The 16,297-nt window shown below is 39.6% G+C and overlaps 8 protein-coding genes and 1 non-coding gene across 9 annotated transcripts; 5 read left to right on the top strand and 4 right to left on the bottom strand.

Moving 5' to 3' along the window:
- Nucleotides 1-168: 168 nt before the first annotated feature.
- EIS1 (Eis1p) lies at nt 169-2,715 on the top strand (the record flags this gene model as incomplete). Its single annotated transcript, XM_002497204.1, has 1 exon — nt 169-2,715. The coding sequence occupies one exon, from the start codon at nt 169-171 to the stop codon at nt 2,713-2,715; it is 2,547 nt and encodes an 848-aa protein (XP_002497249.1).
- Nucleotides 2,716-3,168: 453 nt separating this feature from the next.
- SFK1 (Sfk1p) lies at nt 3,169-4,218 on the bottom strand (the record flags this gene model as incomplete). The annotated part of the gene is made up of 1 exon (XM_002497205.1): nt 3,169-4,218. One exon carries the CDS (start codon nt 4,216-4,218, stop codon nt 3,169-3,171), a length of 1,050 nt encoding a protein of 349 aa, XP_002497250.1.
- Nucleotides 4,219-4,751: 533 nt separating this feature from the next.
- On the top strand, nt 4,752-5,243 carry ASK1 (Ask1p; the record flags this gene model as incomplete). Its single annotated transcript, XM_002497206.1, has 1 exon — nt 4,752-5,243. One exon carries the CDS (start codon nt 4,752-4,754, stop codon nt 5,241-5,243), a length of 492 nt encoding a protein of 163 aa, XP_002497251.1.
- A 2,020-nt stretch (nt 5,244-7,263) lies between these two features.
- Nucleotides 7,264-8,757, top strand: EHD3 (mitochondrial 37S ribosomal protein mS47; the record flags this gene model as incomplete). The annotated part of the gene is made up of 1 exon (XM_002497207.1): nt 7,264-8,757. One exon carries the CDS (start codon nt 7,264-7,266, stop codon nt 8,755-8,757), a length of 1,494 nt encoding a protein of 497 aa, XP_002497252.1.
- Nucleotides 8,758-8,966: 209 nt separating this feature from the next.
- On the top strand, nt 8,967-11,297 carry UBP14 (ubiquitin-specific protease UBP14; the record flags this gene model as incomplete). The annotated part of the gene is made up of 1 exon (XM_002497208.1): nt 8,967-11,297. One exon carries the CDS (start codon nt 8,967-8,969, stop codon nt 11,295-11,297), a length of 2,331 nt encoding a protein of 776 aa, XP_002497253.1.
- Nucleotides 11,298-11,467: 170 nt separating this feature from the next.
- On the top strand, nt 11,468-12,592 carry MUM2 (Mum2p; the record flags this gene model as incomplete). The annotated part of the gene is made up of 1 exon (XM_002497209.1): nt 11,468-12,592. One exon carries the CDS (start codon nt 11,468-11,470, stop codon nt 12,590-12,592), a length of 1,125 nt encoding a protein of 374 aa, XP_002497254.1.
- A 273-nt stretch (nt 12,593-12,865) lies between these two features.
- Nucleotides 12,866-13,987, bottom strand: ARO3 (3-deoxy-7-phosphoheptulonate synthase ARO3; the record flags this gene model as incomplete). Its single annotated transcript, XM_002497210.1, has 1 exon — nt 12,866-13,987. One exon carries the CDS (start codon nt 13,985-13,987, stop codon nt 12,866-12,868), a length of 1,122 nt encoding a protein of 373 aa, XP_002497255.1.
- A 365-nt stretch (nt 13,988-14,352) lies between these two features.
- Nucleotides 14,353-14,424, bottom strand: ZYRO0F01342r. Its single transcript has one exon. It is a non-coding gene; the product is annotated as a tRNA-Gln (tRNA).
- Nucleotides 14,425-14,562: 138 nt separating this feature from the next.
- Nucleotides 14,563-16,059, bottom strand: MRX18 (17-beta-hydroxysteroid dehydrogenase-like protein; the record flags this gene model as incomplete). Its single annotated transcript, XM_002497211.1, has 1 exon — nt 14,563-16,059. One exon carries the CDS (start codon nt 16,057-16,059, stop codon nt 14,563-14,565), a length of 1,497 nt encoding a protein of 498 aa, XP_002497256.1.
- Nucleotides 16,060-16,297: the final 238 nt, after the last annotated feature.

The following is a 16,297-nucleotide window of genomic DNA, read 5'->3' on the forward strand; positions in this document are numbered from 1 at the left end:
TCAATTGCTAATGGAAGGGGGAACCTTTTGCGGGCTTCAAGTCGATGAAAACTCTTAAAAGAACAATCTCCTTTACCCACAACATTATCTTTGGAATTTTAGATAGTTAGTTCAGTAATTATAAGCGTATATTGCATTAATTGAGAGGCCAATTAACCAATTTTTGATATGTCTCTCGTTTCCACGGTTAATGATGCAGAGCGAACCGATCTTTTAAATTCTTCTGGCAACCGTAATGGTCCAGTGGTAGAAACTGTGACTACTACTGCTGTTGAAGAGAAACCTATCACTACCAAATCTGTCAGAGGTTTTTCCGTCTATCACAAAGGTGGAGGTGCTCAACTCAGTAAGGAAGCTCTCTATAGAGCAAAGGTTAAATATGGTATTTACCAATCTCCAGCCAGGTCTTTTTCGACAGGGGTTGCTGAACCCAAGGTTGCCTCAGATGTTGCTGCTAATTTAGCTAATGACAACAAGACTACCATTGAGGCTTACAAGAGACTTTTCGTGGACCCCAATGCTAATACTGCAGCTAGAAGATCAATTGTTAATGGGGGTCCTCGTGTGGAAGACGTCGTCATTCCGGAATCTCATTATGGTTCTCACCAAGCTGCTACCAGAGCTTATTCGGTTGCATCTGTTGCTACTGATGAGAATGCTAGACGCTTGCAGAGTCCACAATCACCCCCTGCTACCAGAGCTCACTCTTTGAAATCTGCAAACAAGGCATTTTACAACACAAAGCTTCCAGAACAAGTGGAAGTTGTTCCAAAGCAGGTAGGTAAGAAACCAATGGATATGTCCAAAATTCTAAGCAGTGCAGAAAACCGCGCTCAACACCGTGTTACTGACAGATGGGACCCAGTTAAGGCAGATCACGGTATCCGTACTAGTACTCAAAACTTAAACAGGGTTCGTTCTACAAGTCTCACAGGACCTATCTATAAGGAAAGAAAGGGTGTTAAGGAACCATCCTCCAAGGATGCTTCTGCAACTCAAGGTGATCGCGGTAATTATGCTCAATGGGCTGCTTTTGCGGTAAGGGATATGGATCCTACAGCTCTAACAAACAAGGAATTTGAAGAAAGAGAAAGAGCAAAACGTGAATTGTTATCTCAAATCACTTCCCAGCAAGTTTTGGCTAAGGCTAGAGAAAATGCCGACAAGCAATTAGACGCCATTGATGCTAATGACGTTCACCGTGTTCTATTTGGTAATGATGCTTACAACAGAGCCGCTATTGAAATTGCTCAGAGGAACGCTCAAAGACAAGCTGGGGAAACTGATGTTAACGAAGGTAAGATCAACATCGGTGGTGGATTATGGCTATCACCTGATGATGTGCACACCATTGCTAGGGAAATGGTTGATCCAGTTTTGGGTGAAGTTCATCAAAGAGCTGACGACCAACGTGCAACTGATGTTGACATTAAGGAGCGTAACGATTATGTAACAAATGAATGGAACGCTTGGACCGCTATGCACCAAACCAAAGAAAATAACAATGAAGCACTTTTGGTCAATTCCCAGAATAAGCGTACCAGAGAGGCAGATTCTGCAAGAAGTGAAGCTGAGAAGAGTTTCACCGAATTATGTGACAGAATGGATAAGCAGGTTGCTGAAAGAAATGACTTGTTAAATCAAACCAAGCAAGCAAGAGAACAACTTGAGAGGGAAACTGAAGAAAAATTGGCCCAAAACAAGGAGGATAACAAGACAGCTCTCAGAGATCTCAAGGGTCAACATGCAAAGGAATTGGAAGAAGCTCGTGAAGAGCAAAGACGGTTGGTACAACCATACGAAGAGCGTTTGGAGGAAGTCAACCGTGAGCACGAAAGTTTGGTTCAAGAACGTACTGCAATTAATGAAGAAATTGCCAGATTGCATGAATCCATCAAAGAGCACCAATATCAAATTTCAAAATATGAAAGAGAAATTAAATCTCATGAAGAACAAAACGCTAGTGCTGAAGAAGAACTAAAGAAATTAGAGACCGATAGAGAAGGTATTCAAAGCCATTACAACGATAATGTAGTTGTCAATGCTAACAAGGCCAAGGAGCAAGCACTCTTATCGAGTGAAGAAGCAAGACTACAGAATTTGAAGGTCGATGCTATCATTAATGAAAGAAAGACCGAATTAAACCGTACCGAGCAAGAACTTCAACGTGAAAAACTAAACATGTTAGAAGCTATGCGTAAGACCGCAGAGGCACGCGGTGATGAAAACATCGATGAAGAACGTGTCAAGCAATTGATTGGCATGACTTCTACAGAATACGTTGAAGAACAAAAAAAGTTACAAAAAGCAGCAGGGAAAGCCGAAAAACCAAAGGCTTCTACTGCCGATAAGGGACAAGCCCTTGATAAGGCTTTAGCTCATGATCAAGGTGATCAGGAAGCAAACACTAAAGACTTCAAAGAAGGAGCCGAAACAAAGGCAAAGGAATCTAAAGGAAAACCTTCCCAGTCAGTGGCTAAGGCAATTGCTACATCTCCAACAAAGACGGAGGCCAAAGCCGAACCTTCTACTTCAAAGGGTAAATCCAACGGTGTTGGAACCCATCCTGATAACGCTTCGGGTATTTCTCAGATTTCTGATACGCTTGAGAATGGCAAACACCTTTCCGAAGAAGATTTAAAAGAGCTCGCTGAAGATGCAGAGCAAAGAGTCAGTGGAGAACCTCAACCAAGTTACTTCAAAGAGGTCTTTTAAGTTCGTACATTAAAATTCACCTTTCTTCCCCTTATCTGTTCTTTATATTTTTTTCCTTTAATCATGGTTTTCTTTGTGTGTATTTGTATGTAATTGTAAATCCACGTGGAAGTGGAAACTTCTTTTTTTTTATTAGCTTTTTTCTCAACATGCAGAAACACCCTATACGGTGTTTCTCCCATAACTTTATTTTTGTATTACCATAAGACTATTTAATACCCTACTATCTTACTCATCTCATATTTATTACTGTACACTAGTCTACAACTGACTATAGAATATTTCCTTATTATTATTATTTTTCTTTCTTTTTATCCATTCTCACTCTTTCATATCAACTTAAGACTTGGCGGCAGATTTCCCAATATTTTTTTTTAGGGCTTTTCCATTTTTTTTTTTCCTTCAACTATAATATTTGAAACTGAACATGAATTTGTATTGAAAAGTTGGGAATTAGCGGGAGTATTCTTCGGATGGAACATAGTGCCTAGAATCCAAATCACCGACTACCATTTCATCATCAACAGGATCTACGATGTGAGAGAACTGGGCCGAACCATTTTGCCTATCATATTTGTAGTAACCTGCAAATGACCGTATTTGATGGAAGTAGCGTGACTGCTTATATCTACTCCCTGCGTAAAAGTCGAACGCTAAGATAAGAAACCAAATACCGAACCAGAATGCTAATAACCATTCAAAGATGGCACTAATCGAGTTATCTGAAATTGCACCAAAACAAATGGCAAAGACTGCAGCCCAAAATAACCAAGTTACCTTGGCTATTCCTGACATGGTGAATTTATTCCAAATGTAACCTTTCCATTGAAACCATTTTAAATCGCTATAAGTTATCTTTTCCAGTCCCTCAACTTGGTTTTGAGCCGCTAGCGGATGTAATAAAGCGTAATGTTTACCCATGGACAAATACTCACCAATGTTACAAACAATGGAAACGCACATGAATCCAACGAAGATTGAAACCATTGTTGTGTGAACACTTGGATACTTGGAAGTAGTGAAAATGGAACAAAATAATATACCGAGTTCACCAACTAGACCTGCTGCAAATGATGCAAAGATCAAATTCCTTTCAAGAACGCTGTACCATGGTGGCATTAAAAATTTAGATGATAGAACCATCGAACTGTATTCATTCTTCATTGAGTCGTATGTTGGATCGAATTCATGACCTTCATCTGCAGCAGTTCTATAGTTTGATCTCAATTTAAATGGCCAATAACCTGATCTCTGGAAAAACTCACACGCGATGGTTAAAACGTAGAATAGACCTTGCCAACCTGCACATGAGATGAAAAGTGGATTTAAGTTCGTGGCACCCACATCTGAAATGTAAACAGTATGTTGTTCAGGGTCCATGAAATGATAAACTGGATGTCCTTGTCCTGCCCAACATGCCAGCATAGCAATCAGCATCCCCCACCAGGGGATGAAGGCTATTATGGGTAGTAAGAAGAAATAGTTCCCAGGTTTTGGAATCATAGAATATGCGTGTATGCACTAATGCTTTTGGTCGAAGGTACGTGTATGTCTGTAATGGTTGGTAGTAGTGACGTCTTAAAAGTAGAACCCAACGGAAGGAGAAAAAGCTTTTAAAAAATCTATCACTAGGGAGTTCCGTCTATTCGCAGACAACGGATGGATGACTTACGATGCTATGTGTTCGAGCACCTGTGCGTTACGACGGAAGGGTTGAGGAGCGAAGCGTCTTTTAGGAAGTAAACTATAATGAGTCGTTTCCAACTTGTATATATTTTATTTTTTTTTTTTTTTCTTCTTTTTCTTTTCTCCTAATGCTCTTCGATAGATGCGCGATATGAAATGAAAAAAAAAAAAAAATGTTAAAAAATAAGACTAAGCCCTCAGGTTTTACCGTTTCCTTTTTGACGCGAAGGGCTGGACAGGAAAATATTAGAATCAGATCAAATCAATAATACTAAACCAGCAGTGTAAGCGTAAAGGTTAGAAGGCACTTGTACTGCGTAAGTATAGTCAGTAAGTAATTTAGTATACTGATGGAACAGATAGATCAAGAGATTACATTACAACTACAAAGGATTGATTCAAATCTGAATCATTGTTTTGCCAAGATTAGCCGTGAGATAATACCGTGCGTTGAAAAATATGGATCAGTTTGTGACGAGTTAGTAGATAGTGTTTCGCATTTAGCTGGATTGTTTCGGGGTACTGGAGATGTTGCGTTACAGGGTCAGGAAAATGTAATAAGCGAATCCCAGCCGGCTGAAAAGACCGAAGACGTCGAAGATGGTATCAATGCTGATGTGGATACGTTAGAGACTAATTCTACAAATGATTCTACTAGGCAGAGAAGGAAACGTAAGGTTTCGTTACTGTTGCAGCAAGAATACGGATCATCTTCTCCGCGGGAGGAAGAGGAGGACTATGTTGCAGAAGAAGGTACGTTACCCTCGGTAGCTGTGCTGAAATTTAATACTGGTAATAACAATATTAATCCTTATGATGACAATGGTGGCGATGAGGCATAGGGGGGTTATGAGCCGGCTTATTAAATCGCGGGTCGAAGATTTGCCTGGATAATATTGCTTTGCTTGGCATATTGAGGTTCTATTGTCAAGCATTATTTCCGGATCTGGATGCTTTGTGTATATCCGAAAGGGGAATGGACCTGGTCGAAGAATGCACGAATGAAGGAAAAAAAAACGGAGCTAACAATAGTGCATTATATACTAAGCGAGGCGTACGTAGTATTCTTTGATTTGTTGTAGACAATCGGATTATGTATTGGTATTAGTTCTTAGAGGTGGGGGGAGCGGCTTTTAAGCGGATAAAAAAAAGTGATCGTGTAGTACGAGATGGTCATTTCTTTTTTTGTAGTGTTGCGATTCAGCAGATAGCCGCCAAGCTGCGAAGCTGCGAAGCGCTAAGGAAAGCGGCACGCCTGGAATGCGAGGATTAAGGGGCGGCGAGTGGGGAATGGAGAGGTATAAAAGGGTGGGTAGGCGGCAAGATGAGCTTGATCCTTTACCTGTCATTCTTGCGAGCACAGCGAGTAAGAACAGTTTTGGTTCTTTTCAAAAAGAACAGGCCGCCAACGTCAAACGGACTGACAACACGCTGTTCTTTTAAAAAAGAACCAAAACTGTTCTTACTCGCTGCGCTCGCAAGCTTTGAATTTGATAAATAGTTTGTTGGGTTTTTTTTTCGTCTGTTCAGAAAGGTGCCGCCGAAGGTGGTGACAAGGGGATCCGGGGGCTCTTGAGGGATAGCAGTATTCAGTCACTGTGATAACGCGGTGGCAATGTGCTGGGTGCCTGGGGATATGATCGGTAAATTGGTGCAGTTATCGATCATGCATTAGAGGGCAGAGACAGTTTGAGTTCTATGTTAGAGGAACCGGCGGAGGCATAGATAGGGGATCTGGGGGCTCTGTAGAGACAATTGCATCATAGCCGCTGTTGTGACACAGCTGCAGCAATGTGTTGGGTACTGGGGGATCGCGAGTTGAAACTTAGCGTGGTGCTGGTTCAATCTGTGGTTTTGATTTGTAGTGGAGTCTTCAAGTAGTCAAGGATCTTACTTATTTCCCATTGGAACAGTTTCGAAAGCTTTGTTTTTGTTCTAGTTCAAATATTTTTCAGTACTTCATCGGGTGCTGTGGCAAGGACGTAAAAGCCATTGTTCGATTTCAGATGACATTGGCCAAGGGTAACACCAGTTGGATTCTGGTTTTTACTGATGTACAATTGATGTTTAAAATTGACTATCATTTCAAAATATATCGGCTGCTCAATTACATCAGCTTGTTATATCAAGATCGTTGATTGTTCTAAGAAGACCTTAAATTATAAATAGCGATGATGTGGGTAAAGAAGGGCATGCTGTAGCTGGGGACTGGTGACTACGGGAGACTTGAGAAGGATTGGAATCATTCTACTTGCGGGGATTGCAAGGTTGAAGCTGCTTGGAAATATAAATTACAAGAAAAGAAAGAACTGACATTTACGTTCAATAGCATTGGCCTTTACGAGGAATTTGGCGCTCAGAGGTTTAATGAAGACGTTGTGCCACAGCTGTAGACTGTCAACGAGGTGATTGATTCATAATTACTTACGAAACCAAATGACAATATTGAGCCACACTAGCATTCTGGCTATCTCGGTATACGTGATGCCGTCAAGACTTATTTGGTTGCATGTGGTCCTGGAAGTGTAGTTCAAAATATCAGGAAAACATATACGCCCAGCTCACCTGTTGTGCATTGCTACGATTCGCATTACTGTATAAGAGATAGTATATACAGCCTCACATATTCTTCTGTGCCTTGCTCTGCTTTGCTCTTTCAAATCATTCTTCTGGGTTCGAACCCGTGAGTGTCTTTCGAAGGTTGTTTTCTTTTTCTTCTGTCCCTTCAATTTTTTTTATCCGTAAAGATTGTTGGCAAAAAAATGCAAAACCTCATCACCATCATCATCAAGGGATAGGAACATTTGGGCTTGAAGATCTCTGCTTCTACTATTACATCAGACACTTTGTTCTCCTTTTAAGATGCTAAGGTCTATTGCCAAGGCTAGTTGTAGGCGCCAATTTTCAGCTTCATCAATGGCTTTAAACAAACCAGTTCTCTTTAACGTGCAAGATACTGCGCGTGTCGTTAGTTTGAATAGGCCTGGCAAGCTCAATGCTCTCAATACCGAAATGTGTTCATTAGTCTTCGACACTCTTAAGGAATATTCCAAGAGTGATAGCGCACATCTAGTTGTTGTTAAGTCTGTGAATCATCCAAGATCGCTTTGTGCAGGTGGTGATGTAGCCGCTGTAGCTACTCTTAATAAAGCAGGTCAATACGATCAATCAATTGACTTTTTCCAACACGAATATTCTTTAAATTTCCAATTGGCAACTTATGGTAAACCTATTGTTGCATTTATGGATGGTATCACCATGGGTGGTGGTGTTGGTGTTTCTGTTCATAATCCATTCCGTGTAGCAACAGAATACACAAAATTGGCAATGCCAGAGATGGACATTGGTTTTTTCCCCGATGTCGCAAGTACGTTTGCCCTACCACGTTTGATCAATTTGTCTAATGAAAATGCACAATTAGCTCTTTATTTGGTTTTAACTGGTGAAGTTTTAACAGGTGAAGAAGCTTATTTACTTGGTATTGCATCTCATTACGTTCCTCATGAAAATATTGAGGATTTACAAAATAGATTAGGTGAGTTAGTTGCACGAGATGGCCGTTTCAATGATGGGTCCTTTTATGATACAGTTAATGAGGCTATCGAAGAATTCTCAAGGCCTTTACCATCTGGTAAACAGTTGTTGAGGTACACAGTAGATCAACTACGTGTTATCGAAGCTTGTTTCGACGCTTACAGTTTGACCTCGATTCAACAGTTGTTACACAATTTGGAACGTGTAGCTTCAGATCCATCAAACTCTGAAGACGCTAGAAAATTTGCACAATTCACTTTACAACGTCTATTGACTAAATCGCCAACTTCTATGCAAGTGGCTTTGAGATTAATTCATGAAAATGGTAGAGATAACTTGGAAAATGCTGTTAAAAGAGATTTATACACTGCCGCAAACTTCGCTCTAGCTTCACAACAAGGTTCTGCTTTACCGGTAGAATTTAATGAAGCCGTCACCCATAAATTGATCAACAAAAATAAGGATCCATATTCTTGGAAATACAAACTGGGAGACTTATCTCCATCTCAATTGACATCACTAGTATCGCCAAAACCTTCAGTTCCACTTTCTCTCCTAAGAAATACAAGAAATATTACTTATAAGGATTATCCACATCATCACAGATACCAGTTGCCCAAAGAACAACAAATTTTAGAATATGCTGTTGGTGGAGGTGAACAAAAGCCACTTACGAGACGCCAAGTCGTTGAATATTTCACCAATTTTTACGGTCCTTCAAAGGGTAAGGTCGGTACAGATATTTTAGTTGATCTAGTGTTAGCTAAAAACTGTCAAGAAGATCCTGTTACGGGTCATCTAACCTCTCTAAATAGATCTTGAGGTATGATAAATCATGTAAATATCGATTTGAATTAAGTATATTTTCTTTCCCTTCTCCATTATCCTTCTCCAAGGTTTTTCTTCGATTTTTCCATTTTCCCTTTGAGTATGGAATACATTTCGAGTGTAAAGACTTGTCTCTCCAACTACAACTTCTTGTCACTAAATCGGTATAGAAGACAGTTCAAACGGGTCCATTAATAAGAAGAATGGCTCAAACACTAGAATCTGCTTCGATTCCAGCAGTTATCTCAAAAGAAGAGTGTATATACTGTTACCAATCGCCCTATAATGATGTCACCCTTGATGAATTAACACACCCACCTCATCACTCCTTAAATGTGTGTTTACACTGTTTCCAATCAGTCTGCAATAGACATTTGGGGCTACACTATCAGGTTGCACTAAATGCAGCTGGTTCTACTCATTCTGATTATTTTAATTTAGCTAAAGTGAAGAGACCAGAAGATCGAGCTGAGCAAGATAAAAGGAATAAAAAGATCAAGTTGCGAGTAGTGGAAAAATCTGAAGATGAAATCTATGAAACTCTGTGGTCATTAGGTCAGTTTGATGAGACTAAATTGTCATTACAAATTTCATGTACTTCAAAGGATGCCAATTTGTCGGAATCGATAACCTCCAAGGTGAATCAGATCCTAAATTCTAAATCGCAAGACATGGTTGATCAAACTTCATCTTGGGAATTGACAGTCAAACCGTGTCCCCATGTGGAAAGTTATCAACCTCCGCAATTGGAATCTGTAAAGCAAGCGGCTCATAGTTGTACAGATTGTGGATTGCCTGACAATCTTTGGCTCTGTTTGCATTGTGGTAATGTTGGCTGTGGTAGAAATCAAGTTGGTGTGGAAGGTCACTCTCATGCTTTAAAGCACTATGAGTCAAATCCAACCCATTCCATTGCAGTGAAATTGGGATCGTTGAGTAAAAACAGTAGTGATTTGTATTGTTATTCATGTGATGATGAGACGAAGTTTGAGGACCAAAGACCATTTGTAAATGCATTGAAGTCCTATGGTATCAATCTAGAAGATAAACTGGCCAGTGAAAAGACCTTGGTCGAGTTACAAGTGGAACAAAACATGAATTGGGATTTCCAAATGACCGATTCTGCAGGTAAAGATCTATTAAAATTGAAACCAGATCAAGAACATGGTTGCGGGTTGATCAACTTAGGTAATTCCTGTTATTTGAACAGTGTTTTGCAGTGCCTTTTTAATGGTGGTGTTAAAGGATGGTCTTTAAAGGGATTGGGACAAGATTTCCCACAAGACGTTCTCTATCCAACGAATAATTTTAAATGCCAGTTGATTAAATTAAACAACGCTATGAAAGTAGAACCTCAAAATTATCCTGAAGGTATTCGTCCAAAAAGTTTTAAAAAGTGTGTGGGCCAATCTCACGAAGAATTTAGCAGTGGAAGACAACAAGATTCTATGGAATTTTTGGGCTATTTGGTGGATGTTCTTGATAAGAAGATCTTCAAGAATGGCTCTAACCCCAATGATCTGATGAAGTTTACCATGGAGGATAGATTGCAATGCACTAATTGTGGTAAAGTTAAGTACAGTTCAGAAGCTGCAGAAAGTTTACAGTTACCAATGCCTGAAAATAACGATCCTCAAGATTTGGTTCACATCATTGCTCAATACTTCAATGGAGAGGAGGTAGAATTCACATGTCCTCATTGTAAAACTCTTGTTAAGGCCATCAAGAAACCTGCATTAAACACTTATCCCAACACTTTGGTGGTTAACCCAGCAAGAATTAGACCGGTAAACTGGGTACCTGTTAAGACGAGCAATGAACTGCGTCTACCAGGACTTGAAGATCCAGCTGAAGTTTTAGACATTTCACAATTTGGTTCCAATGGATTTGATCCTGCAAAGGAGGAATTAATGCCTGAAGATGAACAGGATACTGGATTTGTACCGAACCCAAATTCTGCATCACAATTGGCAGCAATGGGTTTCCAACCAAATGGTATAGCTAGAGCCCTTTTCGCTACCGGTAACTCTAACACTGAATCTGCTATGGAGTGGTTGTTCCAACATGTGGAAGATGCTGATCTGAATGAACCTTTCGTACCACCAAAGGATTCTAGTTCTGCAGCCGGTGGTAAATCGCAAGTTAACCCAGAACTATTAGCTAATATGACCGCCATGGGTCTTGACGAGAAATTGTCCCTAAAGGCGCTAGTTTTGAACAAAGGGGATGTTAACCGCAGTGTCGAGTGGGTTTTCAATAATATGGATGATGATGGCGAACTGCCTCAAGAACCCGCAGGCGACGACCCCAAGGATTATGGGCATAAAACACCTGCACCATACGAACTAACTGGTATCGTCTGTCACAAGGGTAATTCTGTGCATTCTGGTCATTACGTTGCTTTCATTAGGCAAATTGTCGAGAATGAGAAGAAATGGGTACTATACAACGACGAAAAAATAGTTGTAGCGGCTCCTGAAAACTTTGAAGAGATAAAGAAAAATGGTTACATTTATTTGTATTCGAGGATATAATTTTTTAATTGCGTATAATTATTTTTTTTATTGATTTACTGACGCTGACGCAGTGCCCGAAAAAGATATGTTGAAACTATAAGGGAGATTCGTTTGAGTTTCAAAACTTGACCAGATATCGACCACTTTACAAGGTTGTAAAGACATCAAGTTAAAATTTATATTTTATCATGAACTATATGAATTATGGGTATGATCCTCATCAGGCACTTGAATCTGCATTTACAAATCTGAGGCTTGAGCAACCTCATCCGATGTATGAAACTATGGATAGAGATGGAACGAAGATTCCTCTCTTAAATTCATCTCAGCAAACTCCTTTGAGTGCTGATCCTCAACTGATGCATCCATTGCCTACTCCGCTATCAAACAAGTCGTCAAACTATATGCTTTCTCCAACCGTTAATAAGGGTCAAAGTACGCCTACCTCTATAGCCGCCGCCGGCCAAAAAGGTGGTAGTGGTGCTTTAACAAACCCAAGGAGTAGTATATGGGGTCAAAATGCCTTGGATGCAAAGTTTAGCAGCAAGGAATTGGGTGTTGATTCTACTGGTAATGGAGATAATGGGGGTAGTAATACTAACAATAATGTCTTGAGTGAGACTAGTACCTCTACAGCGGGAACAATATCAGCATCTAAGAATTTAATGGATTTTAATACACAAGCTAGTAGTAGTAGTTTTGATACTACTTTTGGGTCTCTAGCTAACCATTCCATGGAACAACAGCAACAAAAAGCAAATAATAACAGGAAAGACGCTAAAACAGAATTGGAGTCATTGAAATTGAAATTACAATTCAAAGAAACTCAAAATGAAAGTTTAGAACACGAAGTTCAAATGTTGAAAAGTATTTTCAATCAAGGCTTAGATCATAAGCAATCTGAATTCAAAAATGAAAGGCAAAATCCTCATGTACCACCACTGTCCCTAGAGATCCCTGACAGTGTTGAAGATATGTTTAAAAAAATGTCTAAGTCTCTGCAAAAGAAAGATGAGGAATTAATTGCAGCAAATCAAACATTGGAGAGTATTTTAACAGCGCTGGCGTTGAATCCAACGAATTCTATGACAAAATATGGGAGGTATGATCCCGAAGCTCTTGCTCATAAGACAGTCGTAAGAATTGAAACTCTTACCAGGGAAAATCAAGAAATGTCCAAAATGCTCGCCTATGGCAGATCTAAGGAGGCACAAATTGAATTACAGCTGATGAAGAAGGAGAACGAGGAGTTGAAGGCGAAAGTAATGGAATTGCAGCAATCCACCATTAACCCAACCCCCTCATCCAACTAATTGCAAGACAGAAAGTATTAAAAGGAAGATGCCCTTATGTTTATTACGATGAATCACAGTATCATGTGTGACACTCCGATCATCTTTGCACAACCTCATTTTAACATTTTGCTAATATAAATTGTCTTTGGACATGTAACAAACTGATACATCGAGAAAATGTATATCTTCAAATGAAGAACTTAAAGGATTTTCTTTAAAAGGAAAGGCAAAAAATTGTTTATTTAGACTAACGATAATAATAAATATTTAATGTTTTTCTCATATTACATTTCATTTTTTAGCATTCACGGCTCTCTTGTTTCTCACACCCTCGGCCAAAAGTTCCAGCACCTCTTCAGTAGATTCCCAACTGATACAACCATCAGTAATGGAACAACCGTATTTTAGGCCTTCACGACCACCTCCGGCTGGGATATCTTGTCTGCCTTCCACCAAATTAGATTCGATCATCACACCGCACAAACAGTTTTCGCCTGCAGATAGTTGGTCGTAGATGCATTTAGCAACCTTAGGTTGGTTTCTGAAATCCTTACTACTGTTACCATGGGAACAGTCGATCATAATTCTTCTCTTCGTTTCTTCTTCATCGACCAAATTAGATTTCTTTAGATGAGATTTGACAGTCTTTACATTTTCAGGATCAAAGTTGGTACCATTCTTACCACCTCTTAGGATAATAAAAGTGTCTTGGTTTCCTTCAGTACCAACAATGGCGGTAACACCTGGTTTGGTAACTGACAAGAAGTAGTGTTCGTGTGCGGCAGATCTCATAGCGTCAACAGCAACTTGTAATCCACCGTCGGTACCATTTTTGAAACCAATTGGGAAAGATAACCCAGAAGCTAGTTCTCTATGCAGTTGAGATTCGGTGGTTCTTGCACCGATGGCACCTAGAGAGAAACAATCACTCAAGAATTGAGGTGAAATGGTATCAAGCATTTCACCTGCAATAGGTAGTTTTTCTACCAATTTGGTGAACATTTCTCTTGAGATTCTTAAACCTTTGTTAATTTGGAAAGAGTTGTTGATATCAGGATCATTAATCAAACCTTTCCATCCCACAGTGGTTCTTGGTTTTTCCAAATAAGCTCTCATGATAATAAGTAGATCTTTGGATAGTTTTTCAGATAATTTAGCCAATCTATCAGCATACTCGTAAGCTGCCTTTGGATCATGAATGGAACAAGGTCCAATCACGATAACTAGACGGTCATCTTTACCACTTAAGATGTCGCATACTTCTTCTCTAGCTTTCACAATAGTCTTATGACCTTTCTCAGAGATTGGCAATTCGTGTTGAAGTAGATCAGGAGGGGTTAATGGATCGTAGCCCTTAATTCTCCAGTCTTCCAAACGACTTCTGTCGCCTACGTGATCGTTTTTAATGAACATTTTCTGATGGAGTTAATATTCTTATTTCAACCTTTCCCTTAAAAAAATATGATTTTCCTTGTTAATACGGAAAAACTCAGAGAACTGTCGATTTGATTCCAGAAATGCCCTACTGCTTAAAGCTTCCAAACCAAAGTAGTCTTTTCTTATATAAGCGATGGCCAATGACTCTTGGGTCCGCTATGACTGATTTTTTCAAAATTTTTCAAAATTTTTCAAATTTTTTTCGAAAAAAAGTTTTCCAAAATGGATGTCCAGCGGTTCCGGGGTATCTCGGACATGTCCCTTTAGCGTCCAAAATCACCCTGTAACACCGGACAGCGACCAGTAGATGATTAACATTTTTAAAAAAAGATATGACCTTAAGGTCCTACCCGGATTCGAACCGGGGTCGTTCGGATCAAAACCGAAAGTGATAACCACTACACTATAGAACCATTAATCGGTATAGTCGTTTGATGTAACTGGACAGCTAAGTAGCACATATCACAAATTAATTCTAAAACAAGATTGTAGAAAACCTTACCACTATTTTTGTATATTATAATCAAAGTTACTTATATTTAAATTCTTAACTAGTAGTGATTGCATTCATCAAGACCCTTTTGGTACCCTTGGTCCCATTCCCACATGTAGTCACTATCACCTTTTTGCTGAATATACTGTTGCCTGCGCTGAACTTTCCAAGAGTGCCATCTACCAACTAGAGAATTATTAAATTCTGCAAATGCCTTGATGTCGGCGATTGAACTTTTTAGAGCATCTTCATATCTCCAATGTTCCATTTTATCGCCCCCCTTATCCTTCCAATAATCACTATGTTGTTGCACAAATGATTGGATTTGATTATCGCTTAAAATAGCATGAGTACCACCAGGTCTTCTGGGGATTGAAGAGCTGTTGACCATCGGTATAAACCCCCATTCACCACCATCACCATGCTGGAATTGTAGAGTCCAAAAAAACCATCCCCAACTGGCATTTTTGGAGAAACTCGACGTTTTAGCATTACCGTACTGTTTAACCAATTGACCACGATCACCTTGAGTCTTATCCCAAGTTTGGGTATCTAGAACGCATGAAAACTCACCAACCATGTAATCTGCTTGATCTTTTGGTAAACTTGCACTGTTAGGCAGATCGTCAATAATCTGTTGGGCACTTTTCTGCTTATCAGAATCTGAAAAACAGCGGTAGATATGTGAGTCCACAATGAGATTCGTATCTAAGCCTTGTTGCTGTACCCAATCTGCCCATTGCTGAGGCCACCAACCGTCAGAAATTACTATGGGCAGGTCATCATCAATGGCTCTAATGGCCTTTGTAGCCTTGGAGTAATATTTCTTCTGACCAGAAGCGTTGTTGTCGAATTTAGCTTCATTAACAATTTGCAGTCCAATGATATTATCGTTGTTTTGGCACACATCTTTAACGATAAAGGGTAATATTTCGTTGCAAACTTGGTTCACATAACTGCTATTGCCAAAGAAGGATGCATTTTTTAGAGAGCTACCACTATGTGCATCAGCGTTGGCACCACCCGGTAACGCATGTATATCCACTAAGATCCCAATTCCATAGTTATTTGAGGTACTAATCAATTGTTTTAAAACATCCCAAGCCTTCGCATTCTCGTAGACTTTTTTCAAAGGAGAGTAGGGCAGTCCATCAACGAATTGACCGTTTCCCACATGCCAATAACCGATAGGCACTCTAAGTGCAGTCACACCCGAATCAACCAAAAATTCGAAATCAATTGATTTTAGGTATGCTTGATAGTGTTCATGTAATTTTTGAGCAGTTGCCTCAGCACCCGAATCTTTCAATTGATTATTAACGGCGTCATATTCAGTATCACCACCTTTATCGAATAAATCGTCATAAATCCACTTTTCTAGCACGAATAAAGCCCCTAAATTCACACCATGGTTGTAACGATACTTGTAAATACTTTTTTTATCAATCTGAGAGGAATCGGGAATTTTGACTTCGACTTCTTTATTACCGTGTCCCTTACCTGTACGTTTCTTATCAATTACGTCTTCGAGCTTGTTCTTCAACTTGTCAAACATTATCAACTTCGTTAATTATCTTACTTGTTCTTAGGTAGCCAATTGACTCTATCTTTCTATTTGTATACTCAAATGCTTTAATATACAAGGAAGCAAAAAGCGTTGTGGGGGAATGTGTTAAATTCTGGACCTTGCTAGTGAAGTATCAGTTGAACATCAACAGTCATTCGCCACGGGATTAACAGATGTCTTGATACCGATGGCGGTGATGATAATGGTGATATGAATCCACTTGTAA

Source organism: Zygosaccharomyces rouxii (genome assembly GCF_000026365.1).
Source record: "Zygosaccharomyces rouxii strain CBS732 chromosome F complete sequence".
Classification (NCBI taxonomy): domain Eukaryota; kingdom Fungi; phylum Ascomycota; class Saccharomycetes; order Saccharomycetales; family Saccharomycetaceae; genus Zygosaccharomyces; species Zygosaccharomyces rouxii.